The sequence below is a fragment of the Conger conger genome, chromosome 15 (genome assembly GCF_963514075.1).
Source record: "Conger conger chromosome 15, fConCon1.1, whole genome shotgun sequence".
In the NCBI taxonomy this organism is placed as follows: Eukaryota; Metazoa; Chordata; class Actinopteri; order Anguilliformes; family Congridae; genus Conger; species Conger conger.
Genome location: NC_083774.1, coordinates 33,378,716 through 33,398,771, shown reverse-complemented (window position 1 = coordinate 33,398,771; position 20,056 = coordinate 33,378,716). Strand labels below are relative to the sequence as shown.

Genomic DNA, 20,056 nt, shown 5'->3' with positions numbered 1-20,056 from the left:
CTGTGAAAAGGAAGCTCTTAAGGTGGGAGAAAATGAAGTCTTGGTTTCACGGTTCATAGCAAGCTGAATCGGTCACTGCTTCCAAAAGCAAATGCTCCACTTGCTTAAACCAAATCATACACCACCTTCATACACCAGCAACGCCTGGTCTCATCCACCATCCAACAGCTCAGCTCTATTCCCATACAAGAACTGGAGACGGCTTCCGCTTACCGGGCCCATGGTTTCCTATGGGAGCCCTGAAGCCAAGTTCATGGAGGCTGCCATGTTTGACTAGGCTTTTGGCACCAAACGCACTGGGTCCCTCAATGTGAAGCGATGAATGGAAATGAAAATAAGGGTTCTGTGTGAATCCATTCCTGGAGAGTAATTTGTCTGGCATGGAGAACTTAAAGGCACTGTCCAAAATGGTATCATTTGGCTAGGTTTTTTTAAATGTGGGGAAATTAGCTTTTTGGCACCAAAATGCAATGCCTCCGTTACCCACTGGAGTTTGCAAGCTTCAGGGGAATGTCAAATGTCGCTTGTTGCAGCGACGGTTGCCTGACGGAGTATAAACGAACTTTAAGATGCACTTTAGACGGACAGTGAAGAAAATTGACTTCAACCCTCAGATTCACTGCTGCACCATGAATAATTAATAAATGTTTTGCATGAAATAAAGTGAGAATTAAACCATACAACGCCCAGCATTTTTTCACATTCCAAAACAACTACAATTAATGATTCATCTAATCACATCAGTGCCTAACCTTGTGATTTATTCTCTGTACACCATCAGAAAACAAATGTGCCTGTGACAGACTAAATCAGCTTTCACATGATCCGTGTTGAAATAATATGACATCAAGCCATTAACCCTTTCAGTTTTTACAGATTAAATCTGATAGATAACCCCTCATGCGACCTGTCCCTATTGGAAAATGTCAAGTGAAGGCCTGGATATTACATGGTTTAGTTGGTGAGCATCTGTATATGAGAAATAAATCATTTTCACCTACTAAAGAAAATGCTCACTTGAGCATATCTCCGAAATGAAAAGTGCCATTTCAGATATACCATCTTGCATGAAAATGAACATCCGCAGCTAAACGGCCTTGTTCTAGAGTCCCTGCATGCCAGTGGCTGGCTCCTGCAGGTTCAACCATTGGCGGTTATGTGCAGCTGAGTTCACCAAGCTATTCACTGAAATCCTTTCAGTACCTGTAAGTTGACAGATGGCCAGGCAGGTTCTCTTTTTGTTTGAGCACCATTCTAGAGAATCTAGGTCAGAGCAGGGAAGCTTACTTATGGAAGACCCACTCTTTATTTGTTTTTCGGGCAGTTAGGGACATATCTTTTTGTGTGCACTAGGCTAGGAGAATAGCTAGCCTGTATAGTAGCCTGGACCATCCTTACTCAGGGTAATGTAGATTTTCATGTTTTTTATTGTGATTTTGACTTCTGTTTGTGGTGTTTCTTTTTGGTTGCAGACCATCATGTTTCCCCAATGGTTCATGGGTTGAGGTTGGGCCATAACAGGGTGATTTTCAAACACAACCTTGCTTTTACTGTCTGTCAATTCAACATATCTCAGAGCTGCAAGTCTCCCCAGCATAACTAAAAAACGTGATATTTCCTAGCATGTCCAATCACATCACAGCTCCCTCGGAGCGGCGAGCCAATCATGCTGCTCCATGAGAGCGGGCCAAACTCGGCTCCTCGGAGCGTAACTGTAACAAACTGATGCCTGATGCCGTATCTTTAGCCGTGCGCCACCGCGGAATTTGATTCTTGCGAAAGCAGCTGAAGCAGGAAAGGGTTTTCATGCTCTGCCGCAATCCACTGGATTCTATGCCCTGCCCAAAAGACACGTCAGCCACTCAGAGGAAGTCTCAGGTGCTGGCCCTGCCCCTAGATTTTGCCAATAGATTTTGAAATGTCTCAGGCTTTTTCAGCAGGTCTCAACAGTCCCGGCTTCTTGGACGGGTACCTGGCTGTAAAGTATCCTATTGGACAGAGAAGCATTTTATGTCTGGGCTGACTGAGGTAATCAGGACTGTGCCTGTGGCCACTGACCCAGCACTGTGAAATGACACGTCTCTGCTGGGCTGCTTTCCCAGACCCAACTCCCTCCCTCAGCCCTACGAGTGAGAACCCCAGAGAGCCTTACCTCTTGCGAATGTCGTTGGACAGGGTCTTTTTGGATGTGCTCCCGTCCTGGTAGACCTGCGTCAGGGGGGCATCGCGGATGGGCAGGGGGAGGATCATGGTCTCCTGGGTAACAGGGAGGGCCTCCTCGTCGCCGCCCTGCTGACCGAGGTGTTGTTTGGCGTAGTCGAACCCCTGCACAGGCTGCGGATCACCACAACACACGACACATCATTACCCTTCCCCACCGGCTCGCTAAGAACTGACAAGTAATGAGGGAGGATTCCTGCCAAAAAGCTGCCTCCGAGCTCTGAGCGGATGAAATGACTTGTTGGGCTCTCTGCAGCTGCACTGGGTCACTGTTAGGAAGCCTGCGCTCAATCCATAATTCCTGGGAGGTGGGGAGTAAATGTGTCGCACTGCAGCGGGCCCGCTGTTAATGAAGCATTTAATCTTGCTTAGCATAGCAACAGAAGGGCACTTCCAGCAGAGCTTCATAGCAACAGAAGGGCCCTTCTAGCAGAACTTCATAGCAACAGAAGGGTCCTTCGAACAGGACTTCATAGCAACAGAAGGGAACTTCTAGCAGAACTTCATAGCAACAGAAGTGCACTTCTAACAGGGCTTCATAGCAGGGACTGTTTTTCTTTTCCCAGCAGCCGTCCGTTAGCTTGTATCGCGCGAGCCCCAGGAGACTGAAAACATGCCGTCTAGATGACTGAAGACCTCTGTCAGGCTCCATTACCTGTCAGTCACACCAGGGCGCTCCTCCACAGCAGAGCTGGGAGGTGGGGGTGGAAAATCAATACGTGGATTTTCCTGCTTCACCCCCTCATCATTTCAGCGATGTAGTCCCGGATTAGGACTCATTAACGTGTCCGGCTGAGACGAAACACTTTCCCGCTCAAAACCTTAATCCGGCAGAGGTGGGCCCGACCTCCAGACTGGGCGGCGCCTTTTCCGCACGCGTTTAGAATTGGCGGGCAAACGCAGCGCGGTTTGGGGCTCTCTGGATGCCCGTCTCGTCTCCCAGGCTGCTCGGTATTCCGTCCGCCAGAGGAACGCCGTGCTTCGGGCCCTGAGGGCGGAATGAAAATGACGTCCGCGGACGACTCCGGAGTGCAAACGGGATTTCTGATCCCGGCTGTGAGTGTGTGAGGACCCTGTGCAGAGCTCCTGGGTGCAGTCTGTCCCCTGCACACGTCTCCTGGGGATGTGTCCCCTGCACATGTCTCCTGGGGATGTCTGTCCCCTGCACACGTCTCCTGGGGATGTCTGCCACACACGTCTCCTGGGGATGTCTGCCACACACGTCTCCTGGGGATGTCTGCCACACACGTCTCCTGGGGATGTGTCCCCTGCACACGTCTCCTGGGGATGTCCCTATGCAAGTTTCTCACTCACTTCTGATGGGGATCTCAGTGTTTGCTCAGCCTAATCTCAGTCTAAACAAAGCGATGTACTGATGCTTCGCCAAACAGACAGACAGACAGACAGACAGGGGGAGTGGAGGGTAGATAGACAGACTGACAGGGGATCCGCTGATACACTAGCAGACAGAAGCCAGATCCAGGAACTTGGACCGTCTAGCTGCGACTGATAATCGTATGCAACACTGAGTGTGTAATCTAGTTACTGTTGTCCTCTCTCCCTGATGCCCTCTGGTCTGCTTGTTATTCATATTGAGCATGTTATGGAGACCTAATCATTACCCAGTGTGCATTGGGACCCTGGGACTCTCCCTCCTGCTTAATTCTTGCATGTTACATACGCTATTCCAGAATAACAGAATGTTGTGATTTCCGCGAGATAAATGACTTACTGATATAAGGAATCAATTCTCCAGAATGCTGAAGAGGTGGGTAGGTTATGTTGAGGTGGGTAGGATATGTTGAGGTGGGTAGGTTATGTTGAGGTGGGTAGGTTATGTTGAGGTGGGGAGGTTATATTGAGGTGGGGAGGTTATGTTGAGGTGGGTAGGATATGTTGAGGTGGGTAGGTTATATTGAGGTGGGGAGGTTATGTTGAGGTGGGTAGGATATGTTGAGGTGGGTATGTTATGTTGAGGTGGGTAGGTTATGTTGAGGTGGGTAGGTTATGTTATAATGGAAGTGGTCTAAATCTAATCAGTATTGGGTTAGATCAAATCAATTTTACATGTTGGCTCAGAAGTCATGGGAGAGAAGGGCTCATAAATATTCATACAGCATCTCTGCATCTCAATGAAATAATAATCAGTTTAATGCTGAAATCTACATGCCAGTCAGAGCATTGTCTACATACTGCAGGCCCACAGAAATACTCATGCACTGAAATTTCACAATTAAAATCAGCTTGAACATAAAACATTTCACAACACATTTACAAATAGACAAACAGTTGCAAGACATAAAAAGCATGCAGACACAAAATGTCAAGCAAGATTAGTTTAAATACACAGAATACCAAAATACCACAAGCCTTGAGTCAGTCTACTCACAAGTGCATCTTCAAATGCTGGAGTGTGTGAAGAGATACATGCCAAGCTACGCTTTCCCTTGCTGATCAGTGAATACTGTGAACCCAAAATAACTTTGCCTGCATAAAGCAGTGGTCCTTAGAGCAGTGGTCACCAACCCTCATCCTGAACAGCTACAGTGTCAGCTGTTGTTTTCACCTTAAAATCAGCACCCTATTGAAACCCAGGTATCCAGGTGAGGTGAGTTAACTGTGTAATGAACTGCTCTCGTTCAGTAATTAAGTGCAGGGTAACAATGAAAACCAACGGACCCTGTAGCTCACCAGGACCAGGGTCGGAGACCACTGTGTTAGAGGTTACAAACAGACATAGAAGCAACTGCCAAGATAAAGGAAACCCTGGTGGAAACTCCAGCTTGCTTCCAGCCTGGTGTGAAGCTGGTATGGAGATGGTCACACTGGCAACAAGATGGTTGAGAGCAACCATGCAGGCAGCCTGGTAAAGACAGCAGACAGGCCAGCCTGGTACAGACAGCAGACCTTCAGTCAAACATCACCAAACAGATGGTACTCCATCCAGCTGGAGAAGAAGCTGCTTCCAGCTAGACTCCATCTTAGGCTGGCATCTGGAACGTTCACCAGGGAACACTTGAGTAAAGATGGGATACAATTGAAAGCAGGTGCTTCCACACAGGTGTGGTTCCTGAGTTGATTAAGTATTTAACAACCCAGCAAGGTTGAGGTTGAATATAAACTTGCTGGGCAGACATTATTTTGGCTTAAACCACTGAAAAATAACCGACCAGCTATGGCAAATAGCATCCGTAATAATTTTATATGTTGTTTTGCAGGACTGGCTGCAAGAACAAGACAGGCCAGCTGATTTTGACATGCTTCTATGCTTCAGTTCAAAATGGGAAGGGCTCCGTTCAGTTGCATGGCACTGAATTCTGGAATACAGTGTCAAATTTCTATAAATTGCTTACTATTATTTTGTGACATTAGTTAATAGCCTAATGTTTTATTTCCTTTCGGTGATGGTGAGCTAGTGAACTTCTCTTTGCCGATGATGAAGTTGGCTTTTAGTAGCAGCAGGCACTAAAGGCTCAGGCTGTGTGAAGATTTTTTTTCTCAACAACAGGGACAATTTTTTCTCCCATTCCCATTGCATTTCAATTAATACATTTGTTTCTGAACTAAAAATAAATTTTCCATAGCTACATTACTTTGGCAACTTAGGCATGGTGTAAGCAGGATAATACCTTATTTAATAAAAATGCATAATTGCGTAATTAGTATATTCAAAAGGTAAAGAAAAATGAACTATGAGCAGGCAGTTTAATCCAAGACTGTCCATCAAGAACTTCACAGAGATACTCTTAGTGGTTCCTTTATTTTGGCAGTTGCATGTACATACTGTGGTCAGGACCCGGACGTCTAGGATATGAGTGAGGAAATGATTACCCTGTCCTAATAGCGCCCAATAGTTACCCTGTCCTAATAGCGCCCAATAGTCACCCTGTCCTAATAGCGCCCAATAGTCACCCTGTCCTAATAGCGCCCAATTGTCACCCTGTCCTCATAGCGCCCAATAGTCACCCTGTCCTCATAGCGCCCATTGTGCCCGCTGGATCAAGCACAATAGGCATAAGGTTCAATGCTAATAAGAATCTGGCCCGGGCAGCATTTTTGTGTTTCCCAAAATCCATGTGAAGGTAATTTTTAGAAACTCATACAGGTATTGCTGCATTGTTGGTTCCTTATTAGGATGCAGAGAAGGTGTGTGAACTAGCTTTACTGCAAAGCTAGACTGTTACATCAAATGTACAGCACAGTTTTTCAGGGAGTTTGCGGGTTAGAAAACGAATTAAAATGCTGCCATGGGCACTAACTTGAATGAATAATCCCTAATGTGTTTTTAGGGCATCACTGCACATTGCAATCACTGCATCAAATATTATAGGAGTGTTCAGTTGTGTGTGTTCTTCATCTTTCAATGATGTTCCTTACAATATAGCAAAACTCCTAAATATTCTCCAGAAGAAGACACTGATTCTCTATGGTCAGTGAGTCCTCTCAAATAATAGTTATACTCCACTGTACTGAACCATCACACCTAACTTTGCATGCCCACCTAAGCAAGGCCCTTATGTGTTAAGGGCCTTGCTTTTTCATGCTTTTTCACGCTACTACTTTTGTTATTACTTTAAATACATTTTTTGTCAAAGTCACTACAGTTGTGTTACAAATATAAAATGAATGTGCTACAACTACAACTCACTGTCTCTGACTGCTGACTACTGTTGAAAGTAACACAAAATGGGTTGGCCTTTACTAGACATGGAGGTATCCTAAAAAACAGTTCTATGCAGGCAAGTGAATATTTCTGGCGATGCTGTTGCACCACTCTGTGCTTCTATATTTGCATTTTCTGATCAAATTGCACCAAGACCTGTCAATGTTAGCACCTCTAGTCTTTGTCTTTTACCACCTTAGAGCCCCATTGGTAATACTGAACATACAAAAATAATCAAGCTGATGATACTGAAAACAAATCCGTTGACGGTTCCCAGACACTGTTAGCGAGGTGCGCATGTGCCACCCTAATCAGAACCACAACAATCCATCATTCACAAGTAATTCAATCAATCAGTACCTGGTGGTAATAACTGGCATCCCTCCGATACGCGGTCTAAATGGGAAAACAATTAAAGTCACATTACGTAAATACACACGCACAAACTAACACTCGTCTTTCCATCCCATAACCAGACTGGAGCAGAACCTTAAATGCTCAAATGTTACAGCAGTTGAAAAAGCAGCGGAGGCAGACAGTGCTGGGCGGACAGGGGGAGGGGAGCGGGGGGTTGCGGCTGTTCTAGGGCCAAGCCGTGGCCTCACCTTGGCGCGGGAGTTGATGTTCCCCAGGGCGTCGGCCTTGAAGTCGCTCTTGTTCCTCCTGCAGAGCACGGCCGCAACGACGATGACGGCGGCGGCCACAGCGCCGATGGGGGCCAGCACTGCGGCGATGATCCACAGGTTACTGGGCGGGTCCTTCACCACCGCTGCCAGGGAGGAGACAACACCGCCACGGGCCGGCTCTGATCAACCGCCGCTACTGTCCGCCCCCGTTTAAAACACCACAGACACATTGGACCACACGTGCTCTTAAACACATCAGGCGAGGAGGGCTATAGCTGTGTCTCCATCACACCTGAGAGTTTACGGCCCTTTCATTTCTGCCCAGCATCTGCTTTTTTTGGGTTAGTCCTTCAACTCAGCTATCAGTTTTCTGGCTAAACGTTCTGCATTTCAACTAGACTAATTGCTCTTTCGCTAGTCCTGCTTCTTAGCTAGGCTATCTGCTTGATCTAGTCCTGCTTCCGAGAAGGCAATCTCATTTTGGGCTAATCTATCTGATTTTGGGCTAGATCTTTAGAATTTTTCCTAGGCCATCTCCTTTGGTTATGATAGGTTACCCACTTTGGGCTCCAGAATACACTTACAGTATGCTGGATTAATCACAGACCACAATAAGATGTTTCATGGATGCAGGAACAGTCTTCAGCTATCGTTCACAAACTGATCTAGAAATGTGGCTGAAATATCAATTGCGAAAATTGTAAAATAATTAAATAATTAAGAGCAGAAGTGGGTATGGAATCCACAAAGAGACCTCACCGCTAGTTTAGACAAAGGGTTTCAAAATGGATGCCAAATTAACGGGGTGGCTGAGGAGACCTACGTTCTGCTTGGACCTGGATAAAGTATCCTAGAGTGAGGGCCATGGTCTGGGAGTCCACTGTGGTGAGGGTCTTTGCCGCAGAAGTCCCGGAGAAGGGAACGCCATTCAGCAGGACGTAGTAGGTCATTTCAGCAGGGCTCTTTGGACCAGGGACCCTTCTTATGCTGACCATCTACACCAACAAAATCTTGGTTGTTAGCCCCCTTAACATGACTCAACATAACAAAAAGAACAGCACAGTAATTGACTTCTGACATGTAGTCATGCTATCTGATCAATATTGCAGTTAAGCAATTTTTAGACAAATATAAGGCCAGCATTGTAGAAATGTCAAAGAGAATTGCAATATTGCATTACCTTGGGATGGATCTACCATTTAAAAATTGACCAATTCAGTGTTTAGTATGACAATAATCTAAGTTTTTAACAAACATTTAGCGATTGGAAGGTCTGCTTATGCATATAGATGACTAAAAACCAGTATCAAACACTTAACAAGGGATTGCCTAATCCTGGCCTCTTCAAAGGTAGACCATCACGCTGTAGATCACTAGGAGGAGAGGCTGGTTCAGTGAAGGCAGTAAGGATGGCAGTTGGTAACTGGGCGCTCATTGAGAGAGGTCTTACATAAAGGGTGGGGCTGACCTGTCTCCTGTCGCCTCCTTACCTGCACGGTGTAGCTGCCCACCGTGGCGGCCCTCCTGAACCTCCGGCCCTCCTGGTGGGCCACCATGAAGAGCTCGGCCAGCCGCTGCTCCATCAAACTGGCAAAGCTCTGGGAGCCCCCTTCCAGAGAGGAGTTATCCACATCCTGAATCACTGCAGAGAGAGAGACAGAGGAGTTATCCACATCCTGAATCACTGCAGAGAGAGAGAGAGGAGTTATCCACATACTGAATCACTGCAGAGAGAGAGAGAGGAGTTATCCACATCCTGAATCACTGCAGAGAGAGAGAGGAGTTATCCACATCCTGAATCACTGCAGAGAGAGAGAGAGAGAGGAGTTATCCACATCCTGAATCACTGCAGAGAGAGAGAGAGAGAGGAGTTATCCACATCCTGAATCACTGCACAGAGAGAGAGGAGTTATCCACATCCTGAATCACTGCAGAGAGAGAGAGAGAGGAGTTATCCACATCCTGAATCACTGCAGAGAGAGAGAGAGAGGAGTTATCCACATCCTGAATCACTGCAGAGAGAGAGAGAGGAGTTATCCACATCCTGAATCACTGCAGAGAGAGAGAGAGGAGTTATCCACATCCTGAATCACTGCAGAGAGAGAGAGGAGTTATCCACATCCTGAATCACTGCAGAGAGAGAGAGAGAGAGGAGTTATCCACATCCTGAATCACTGCAGAGTGAGAGAGGAGTTATCCACATCCAGAATCACTGCAGAGAGACAGAGGAGTTATCCACATCCTGAATCACTGCAGAGAGACAGAGGAGTTATCCACATCCTGAATCACTGCAGAGAGACAGAGGAGTTATCCACATCCTGAATCACTGCTGAGAGAGAGAGAGGAGTTATCCACATCCTGAATCACTGCAGAGAGAGAGAGAGAGGAGTTATCCCCAAGGATACACATGGGGGGGGGGGGGGGGGGGGAGTGAGAGAGCAGCGCACAGAGAGAGAAGAGAGAGGGAGAGGGGGTGAGGAGGGAAGAGTGAGTGGGAGAGAGAAAGAGAGGGGAAAGTGAAAGAGAGAAAGAAAGAGAAGGAGATGAACAGAGAGATAGCAAGAGAGAGAAAGAGAGGCACAAAGGTAAGATCATGTATCTTTTACTGCACTGCATTAATGTATTCCCTTACATCTGGGTGACCTTGGTCTTCCAGTCATCCCGGCAAAGGCAGGGAGGGGAGGTGCCTGACGGCAAGCCCAAAGACAAGCCTCCTCTACAGGGGAGAGAGAGCTGGGACCTGGGCTCTATGGCTCAGGAGGAAGGCCTGTTCCAGCGAACACTAAATCACCCGCTAAAAGATCTGGAGAAACACCCTGCTTCATAAACAGCGTCTGGGCACTCTGCAGTGACCGGGGGCTAGCCGATGCGCACAGGGGTGCTCACTCCAGGCTAATTAATAGCTAATTAATCACTGATCCGGCGCCTACCTGTGATTACCCAGTATGCCCTGGTTGCGGCTGAGGTGTTGAGGTTGTGGTATTCCAACGCTGGAGTGAGAAGGAGAGGAAAGGTGCGTCAGAGAAGCCATTTTCACAGCATGGCAAACCGTCTGGTGCTAATTCCACTCTAACAGAGTACATACGAGTCCAACAAGGACCATATTAAGTACTCTGTTAAGAGTTTATTTTACACTAAATATTTTACAGTGTTTAAACCAAGGCTTTGAAGCTTGGTTACATTATTATTCCTTAATTTATGCAGGTGGTCTCATTGAGATCAAGATCTCTTTTTCAAATCAACAGACAAACATACATCTCAAATACACATTACCCAAAACATGAATATTTCCATATTCCCATCATACATATTTTCCACTCCAAGCTGGGGTGCCACCAGAAATTTTGGACCCCATGAATCCCACATTGGGCCCCACCATCCCAGTTCACCCAGTGCTACATTGAAAATTAAATATTCCATTAATGTCAATTTCAATAGTTGATGAGTTAAACGTGATTAAAATGCTATGAAAGTTATGAATTCTATATTCTAATATATTCTACATTGTATTGGCTCTCATGTGGTGCCAGAAGAGCAGTTGATTTGAGGGAGTAACAGTGGTGCTGCAGAATGAAGTGTACTGTTTAAGAGTCATGTCCTAAAATATGCACTGTATGAGAACATATGAGAACTGATAAGAGAAAGAACATTCATTGTGTCTCGCTAACAGCGAACATTTAAGTGCTTGCAGTTTCACAGTTCTACCACTCAAGAAGAAAAACATTGTTTCAAACAAGCACATCCTTTCAGTTGCATTACTAAGGAGCAAAACCCTCAGCAGCAGATTCCAAACAGTGCTTCCAGAATTATTTTTTTCACACAGAAGCTATGAGGGAAAACCAACTCTATGATGAAAACAAAAACAGCCGCTAACAATAAATATCTGAGAACATCAACCCGTAAACAAAAACAAAACATGCCAGGGGCAAGCACAATTCAGGATAAACACCAATCCTGCAACTACCAATGTTTTTTTTAATTGTGATTCCCGGTGAACATCTACCAAGTATTTGAACAGTGGCTCGAAATTCTTGGCCTCGGCTTTTGGAACAGTCTCTCACCAACCCCCCCCCCCCCATCACACACCCACTACCAACTACCCCCTACCCGCCACTGTTAATTATTTACTCCGGTAATTGGCTTTCATATACAATCCAACCGCTGCCAAAAAAAGCGAATCCTTGTTCTGTGAACACTGCCATCCTGTGAGCAGCAATCCTCACCTTCCTTTCTGTCAGCAGGTAGATATTTTTACAGCCCGGCTCCTTTCAAAATAACCTGACGGGAAAAGTCAAACTAACACGGAAAAACGCAATTTCGTTTCCGTTTCCTCACAGAGGAGCATGACCGAAAGCAGGGCAGACGGCCAGGACTAAAAGCTGCCGTGCACTCGCTAGTCGCTGTGTGGTGGGGCGGTTTGGCGTTTTCACCCGGCTGTGTCTGCAGTCTGGGGGAGGGGAAAGTTTAGCTGGTCAAGCTGGTCAGAAGCTGATCTACCTGGGTATGAGCTGGTCAGAAGCTGATCTACCTGGGTATGAGCTGGTCATGTCATGTCTGTACCTGGGTATGAGCTGGTCAGAAGCTGATCTACCTGGGTATGAGCTGGTCATGTCATGTCTGTACCTGGGTATGAGCTGGTCAGAAGCTGATCTACCTGGGTATGAGCTGGTCATGTGATGTCTGTACCTGGGTATGAGCTGGTCAGAAGCTGATCTACCTGGGTATGAGCTGGTCATGTCATGTCTGTACCTGGGTATGAGCTGGTCAGAAGCTGATCTACCTGGGTATGAGCTGGTCATGTCATGTCTGTACCTGGGTATGAGCTGGTCAGAAGCTGATCTACCTGGGTATGAGCTGGTCATGTGATGTCTGTACCTGGGTATGAGCTGGTCATAAGCTGATCTACCTGGGTATGAGCTGGTCATGTGATGTCTGTACCTGGGTATGAGCTGGTCATAAGCTGATCTACCTGGGTATGAGCTGGTCATGTGATGTCTGTACCTGGGTATGAGCTGGTCAGAAGCTGATCTACCTGGGTATGAGCTGGTCATGTGATGTCTGTACCTGGGTATGAGCTGGTCAGAAGCTGATCTACCTGGGTATGAGCTGGTCATGTGATGTCTGTACCTGGGTATGAGCTGGTCATAAGCTGATCTACCTGGGTATGAGCTGGTCATGTGATGTCTGTACCTGGGTATGAGCTGGTCATAAGCTGATCTACCTGGGTATGAGCTGGTCATGTGATGTCTGTACCTGGGTATGAGCTGGTCAGAAGCTGATCTACCTGGGTATGAGCTGGTCATGTCATGTCTGTACCTGGGTATGAGCTGGTCAGAAGCTGATCTACCTGGGTATGAGCTGGTCATGTGATGTCTGTACCTGGGTATGAGCTGGTCATAAGCTGATCTACCTGGGTATGAGCTGGTCAGAAGCTGATCTACCTGGGTATGAGCTGGTCATGTGATGTCTGTACCTGGGTATGAGCTGGTCAGAAGCTGATCTACCTGGGTATGAGCTGGTCATGTGATGTCTGTACCTGGGTATGAGCTGGTCATAAGCTGATCTACCTGGGTATGAGCTGGTCATGTCATGTCTGTACCTGGGTATGAGCTGGTCATAAGCTGATCTACCTGGGTATGAGCTGGTCATAAGCTGATCTACCTGGGTATGAGCTGGTCATGTGATGTCTGTACCTGGGTATGAGCTGGTCAGAAGCTGATCTACCTGGGTATGAGCTGGTCATGTGATGTCTGTACCTGGGTATGAGCTGGTCATAAGCTGATCTACCTGGGTATGAGCTGGTCATGTCATGTCTGTACCTGGGTATGAGCTGGTCATAAGCTGATCTACCTGGGTATGAGCTGGTCATGTGATGTCTGTACCTGGGTATGAGCTGGTCATAATCTGATCTACCTGGGTATGAGCTGGTCATGTGATGCTCTTTTTGCCATTGTGTTTTCTGTGCACTCACTCCCCTTCATAATATTTTTCTGTTTCCTTTGCATTTTGTGTCTCGTGTCCCTGTTCTCTTTCCGTAGTCCTTTTTGCTCTACCTGTTCATGCTTTTCACCTGTGTCTCTGCCTTCCACGCCTTATATGTATTTCCGTTTTGTCTTTTGTCATTCGTTTCACCTGTGTGCATGTTAGTATTGTATTTAAGCCTGTCCTTTTCAGTTCTCATTGCTAGTTTGTGTTGTCCTGGACCTGTATATTCCTGTTCCCCGGTTCGAGCCTCTGTGTTCCCGTTCTTGGTCGTGGTTTTGGATATCCTGTTTACTGATCTCTGCCTTTTGCATTTTGTGTTTGTACCATCACTTGCTTGTACTGCCTACCAGTTTTTGTTTTTCATTACGCTACTGTTTGCCCTGTATTTACCTGTCACGTGACATCTTACTCAGAGTTACCTGTACATTCCAATGAGCCCATATATAAAAACCAAAAACAACAAGGAAACAAAGAAACAAAATGATACTAATCTAACGGTCTCTAGGGACACACTGAACAGACAAATAATGTATAGAACTAAAGAGAACACAAAATAATAGACACCTAATAGCATATGCTGTATAGCTTGCCAAATGAAGGTAACAGTACAAAGATGTTGAACCCATTATAACCGGGGAGGGTATAAACTACAGTTCCCATGATGCAGTGCTGCACTTACGCTCAGCGATGACGAGAGGGGGGAAGAACAGGAAGTAGCCCACCAGCTCAGTGGTGAGGCGGTTGAGGAGGTTGCTGGAGACGGTGCCGTTCAAGGCGGCACTCCCGTTACGCACCACATAGGTCAGGGTCACGGCCGGAGAGCCCGGCGACTGAGACAAGCTCAGAATCTGTCAGAGAGAGGAAGTGACATCAGCACGGACGGATACACGTTAGCTTTCACAGCAAACCTCCACTGGACAGGGCAGTGGTGAGCTGAGCAGACCTGGGTCAAATAAATCATTGTTTTGGATTCAAATACTTTTCTGTGCTCAATTGATCTTGCCTGGTGCAATTAATTCAATAAGATGACCAGAAGGTGGGGTTTGCACTTGAGAGTATTTCATAGGTTCCAATACACCAAATAAGCTCAGTAAAGCTTAGAAAAGTGTTTGAATCCAAAATAATAATAATGTATTTGACCCTGTAGCTGAGGCTGACAACATTTGCTACAGAAAGTAATGCTGTTTCAGCTCAATCAAAAGACAGTTAGCAACTGCCACACATTCTAAAAATACAGGGCAGAAAATTGCCAGATAACAATCAATGAGACTTACAAAAGGAAAATGGCTTTATACAACCCAAAAGAACAAGAATGATGATGGTTAAAATGCAAGTTTAAACTTGCCCTGTTTCCAAAGCCACTTCTGTCCTCTTATTGTCCGCTCCATTCCCCCACTGCACCCCACACCACCAAACCCCAGGATCACCAAACCCCACACCACCAAACCCTACATCACCAAACCCCAGGACCACTAAACCCCACAAACCAAACCCCAGGACCACCAAGTCTGGATGGTAAATGGTAAATGGCAGGCATTTATATACCGCATTTATCCAAAGCACTGTACAATTGATGCTTCTCCATTCACCCATTCATACACACACACTCACACACTCACACACTCACGGCGATTGGCTGCCATGCAAGGCCCCGACCAGCTCGTCAGGAGCATTTGGGGGTTAGGTGTCTTGCTCAGGGACACTTCGACACAGCCCGGGCGGGGGATCGAACCAGCAACCCTCCAACTGCCAGACGACTGCTCTTACTGCCTGAGCCACATCGCCGCCATGGATGCTTCATACAACCCGTCCTCGACAGACCATAGCGACTGAAGATCGACCTGACCGTGTTTTCCTGACCATGTCCTGCATCTATGAACACCAGACCTGGTTCAATACGTAATTGTTTTGGATTCAAATACTTTCCTGTGCTCGATTTGTCTTACCTGGTGCAATTGAGCCTACCAAGAAGATCAGAAGACGGGGTAGGCACTTTTTGAGAGTAATTCCTAAGTTCCAATACACTGGAGCGTAGAAAAGCATGTCTATGAACCCAAAAGCATTGCTCATTTGACCCAGGTCTGATGAACACACACACTCTGAGCCAGTGAGCTGAGGTATCTGCTGCCCTTGTTCTGGGGGCCCTAAACAGGAATGTTGTTGTGGTTCCAAAGTGCTCCAACATAAAATAAATGAAAACTTAAGTTGTGTGTCCCAACAAACTTGGGTTGTGGCCCTAAACAACTGCAGTGGAGGCTGTCGGTGCTGGTTCCTCCCAAGGGTTCCACTGTCTCCCCTTCCCCTAGCTTCCTTGGTGGGGGAAGGAGAAGGTTTAGCCAGGGTAAACTGAAGCAGTACTGTAAATGTATAGCAGTACTATAAATTCTTCCATACCTTCCATAATGTTTGCTGGACAGTTCCTTCTCTCCTCCATACTTTGCTCTAGTTAATCTTCATCTCAGCTGTTAACAATACCTTTTTCATGCCCTTTCCTAGACCTTTTTTGGCAAACTGTATTCTGGCCTTCCTGTTTTTGCGGCTAACCGGTGGTTTGCATCTTGCAGTGTAGCCTCCGTATTTCTGTTCATGAAGTCTTCAGTGGACAGTGGTCATTGATAAACCCACACCTGACTCCTGAACAGTGCTTCTGATCTGTTAGACAGGTGTTTTTCTTCATCATGGAGAAAATTCTGTCATTAGCTGTGACAGAATTTATAATTAGTAAGCTCACCAGTGATCTATTGCTTCTTAATTATGTTCCAGGCAGTTGATTTTGGTAAGCCTGATAAGGTTTAGTCAAGGTCTTTCACTTTCACTTTTATTGGCACAACTTTGTTCCTCATGTTGATAACCAGCAATAAGATGATAGAAACACTGGAGGAAAGACTAAGTGCTGGGAGCTATTTTATACCTGCATTGAGGAGGCAATTAAACCACCTCAGCAATTACAAACACCTGTGAAGCCATCTGTCCCAAACGTTATGGTGCCCTGAACCTGGATATAAACACTGCTGTAATTTCAGTGTAATGGTGAAACCAAAATGTATAAAAATACCCCTCAATAAAATATGAGAATGCGCACTTTGGTGACATTGGCTCAGGCGGTAAGAGCAGTCATCTGGCAGTCAGAGGGTTGCCGGTTCAATCCCCCACCCGGGCTGTGTCGAAGTTTGTGTGTGTGTGTGTGTGTGTGTGTGTGTGTGTGTGTGAATGGGTGAATGAGAAGCATCAATTGTATGGCGCTTTGGATAAAGGTGCTATATAAATGTCAGCCATTTAAACAAAAGTTAATTGTGTGATTCCATATCTAAAATTGTGGCAAATCAGAGTCAAATGAAGACATAATAGGTATTTGTCCCAAGCATTATGGAAGGCACTGTCTATGTAAATAAAATCTGATTGATTGAAACCTGAAGTGAGGATGAAAATCTTGTGTTCATGCAATCATTGTCTCTCCTTGATAATGTTGTGTATGCGTAATTAAGCAGGGCCGCATTGCAGTCCTGGGCCCATTGACTGCGAGGGCTGGATAAGCGTACCTGAACGGAAAGCCTGCTGTCAGAGTTCAGGGCCTTGGACTCGGCTTCAGCAAACGCGTTCTCCAGTCTCTTCTCCATCCTCTGCACGAAACTGCAGGTCTTAATATCGTCTCCCGGGGCCACAAACCTGAGGACTGGAAACCACCCCCAAGACCCCGATTAGGTTAGATTATACCAGGGTTAGATCAGATTAGACCCAGATTAGATTAAATTAAGCACACAGCAGCGACACTAAAATTCACTACTTTACAATTGTCCCAATCCCACATTCAAACGCTGTGACAGTGTTTCTTAAACTATGATTCTTGACCAAAAAATGTGTCACAGGGTGTATGAGGTGGGTCTTGGAATGAGTATGGAGAGCATGAGGCATTATGTCTGTTTGCTGTGTCCCATTAAGGTTCTAAACTGGGTCTGAAAATCACCAGCGCAAAAATGTAATACTTTGTTTCAAGAGTTTCCAAAATGTTGAACTTCTTTGAATTGTAGGTTCCATTTACTCATTTATTACTAACTCTACTAATATATTACTCACTCATTACTAACCCTACTAATATATTACTCACTCATTACTAACTCTACTAATATATTACTCACTCATTACTAACTCCACTCATATATTACTCACTCATTACTGACTCTACTCATATATTACTCATTTATTACTAACTCTACTCATATATTACTCACTCATTACTAACTCCACTCATATATTACTCACTCATTACTGACTCTACTCATATATTACTAATTTATTACTAACTCTACTCATATATTACTCATTCTTTACTCATTTATTTTTCACTCTTTACTCATTTATTACTAACCATACTCATTTATTACTCACTCATTTTCATTTACTACTAACTTACTCATATATATATACATTACATTACCCTGACTGTTCCTAGTCATGTACCTTAACCACTATGCTACAGGCCGCCCAATATTACTCACTCTACTTCTGTATTACTCACTCTACTAATATATTACTCACTCATGACTCATTTATTTCTTGCTCTTTACTCCACTACTTTATTTCAACAGTGATACATAAGAAATTGTTTGTGTGAGCTTCCCTGTTGAGCCAAGTTCACTCACACAATGCATGCCTGAGTTGTTATTGGTTATTTAACCAATGCTAATTCTTCTTCTTACTGCTCTAATCTCACTTAGAAATTTGTCAATAAACAAGAAGCATCAACTTAAGGATTGATTCTAATTGCGTAGGAAATCATGCAATTGATTATGCCCTTTCCTAGACCCAAACAAATGAGGTATAAACACACTGAAATAACACAAGAGACCCTGCACAGCCACGGTACTTTTGGTGCACACATATGAAACCTAATTAAATTATGTTTCCTAACCTGTCATCCCAGAATGATAAATTGTAGATATTTAAACAGACATTGTGACTACAAATCAGGAAATCTTTACCTCATACTGGTTGCTGTGGAAACGCATTGAGAAATCCTTTACCAGCCTTTCTGCACTGTAATGTATTTCGTATTAATATGCCATTAGTCACTCATTGGCCATTATGCTGAATTCAATTCCAATAACCTTTTAATTACATCACTACGGCCAGACATCAACCTGTCAATGCAAAGGGGAACGTAGCTTTCTCCACTTCCAAAGATTGTCGAACACAAACAGCAGCCCACTCCATTCCCCCACCTTCCCCCCAAAAAAAAACAACTGAAGAAGAAGGGAAAATGCGAATCATGTGGCAGCAACTAAATGCATAAAAGCAGTAAGACATGGTCAAGAGGTTCAGCTGTTGTTCAGACCAAATGTCAGAATAGGGAAGAAATGTTATCTAAGTGACTTTGACCATGGAATGATTGTTGGTGCCAGTCAGGGTGGTCATTGGAGAAAGGCCAGACTGGTCAAAGCTGACAGGAAAGTGACAGTAACACAAAAAACCACACATTACAACAGTGGTATGTAGAAGAGCATGTCTGAACACACCACGTCAAAACAAGTGTCAAACCTCGTGGATATGCTACAGCAGCAGAAGACCAATAAGTCAAAAAAATAAGTCTGATAAATACCTAATAAAGGTGGATACGCACTGCAGCCGTTCCGTACGTGGTGTAAAACGGGTGTAATTCTAACATAATAATCACTACTGGTAATTGAAAGTAACTACCCGGATATAGAAGGTTGAAGATCCTTCCATAAAAGCTACCCCTCAAAAGGGTTTTTAACAGCCTGGCCATTTGACCCTTGCGCTGCCAGGTGGGAATCTGCCGGGGGCGGTGGGACGGGAGGATAGGGGGCAGACCGGCCTAGCGCTGGGCCTCACCGGTGTTCAGCTGCAGGGCGGGGGGTGGGCTGGGCACCCAGGGGCCCAGGGCCATGGGGAGGGATTGAAGCGCCGGCACAAACTGCCTGATGTCGGCGGCGAGCTTTTCCCCGCCGTACGCGGTGAGAGCCTCCACCACAGCACCAGGCAGGTAGACCGCACCCCCGCAGACCGCCAGGAACCCCACGGTCAGGCTGGGCTCGCCGCTCAGACTCTGCACCTGGAAGAGGAGGGCAGGGGGCATGACCATCATCTCACACCGATTTCCAGGGGTAATGACATTACATTACATTACATTAATGGCATGGAGTAATGCAGGGCTAGAACAGCTACAACAGCTGTGAGAATCTTATTGTGGCCACACCGGGGATCGAACTAACAACCTCATGGGTCCCAGTCCCAGCTTAACCACTACGCTAAAGGTCACCCCTAATGACCAACATCATCTCACACCGATTTCCAGGGGTCATGACGAACATCATCTCACACCGATTTCTCACACCCTGGAGTTCGGTGCACATGTACCCAACCCTGGATAAGCGCCGCCCCACAACGGCATTCTGCAATTGCAAGGAGGAATATAATATAAAATATAAATAAAATAGATGTATTTAAACATAATCAGTGGGCAAATGGCAAAAAAGATTTAGCAACAGAGGTTATGGTTATAGGGCTAAGATGTAACATTCACAATAATAATTGAGCATAGAGA

At 45.6% G+C, this 20,056-nt stretch overlaps 1 protein-coding gene across 1 annotated transcript in view; it reads right to left on the bottom strand.

Moving 5' to 3' along the window:
- Positions 1-20,056, bottom strand: part of LOC133111111 (UPF0606 protein KIAA1549L-like) — a 57,870-nt gene that overhangs the window by 23,209 nt on the left and 14,605 nt on the right. The window contains exons 7-15 of the mRNA XM_061221266.1: positions 19,345-19,556; positions 17,034-17,167; positions 14,174-14,342; positions 10,440-10,499; positions 9,000-9,151; positions 8,333-8,504; positions 7,489-7,652; positions 7,244-7,279; positions 2,153-2,334 (exon numbers count right to left, since the gene is read on the bottom strand). Of these exons, the coding sequence (XP_061077250.1) occupies positions 2,153-2,334; positions 7,244-7,279; positions 7,489-7,652; positions 8,333-8,504; positions 9,000-9,151; positions 10,440-10,499; positions 14,174-14,342; positions 17,034-17,167; positions 19,345-19,556 (1,281 nt within the window). The remainder of the gene's footprint in view (positions 1-2,152; positions 2,335-7,243; positions 7,280-7,488; positions 7,653-8,332; positions 8,505-8,999; positions 9,152-10,439; positions 10,500-14,173; positions 14,343-17,033; positions 17,168-19,344; positions 19,557-20,056) is intronic.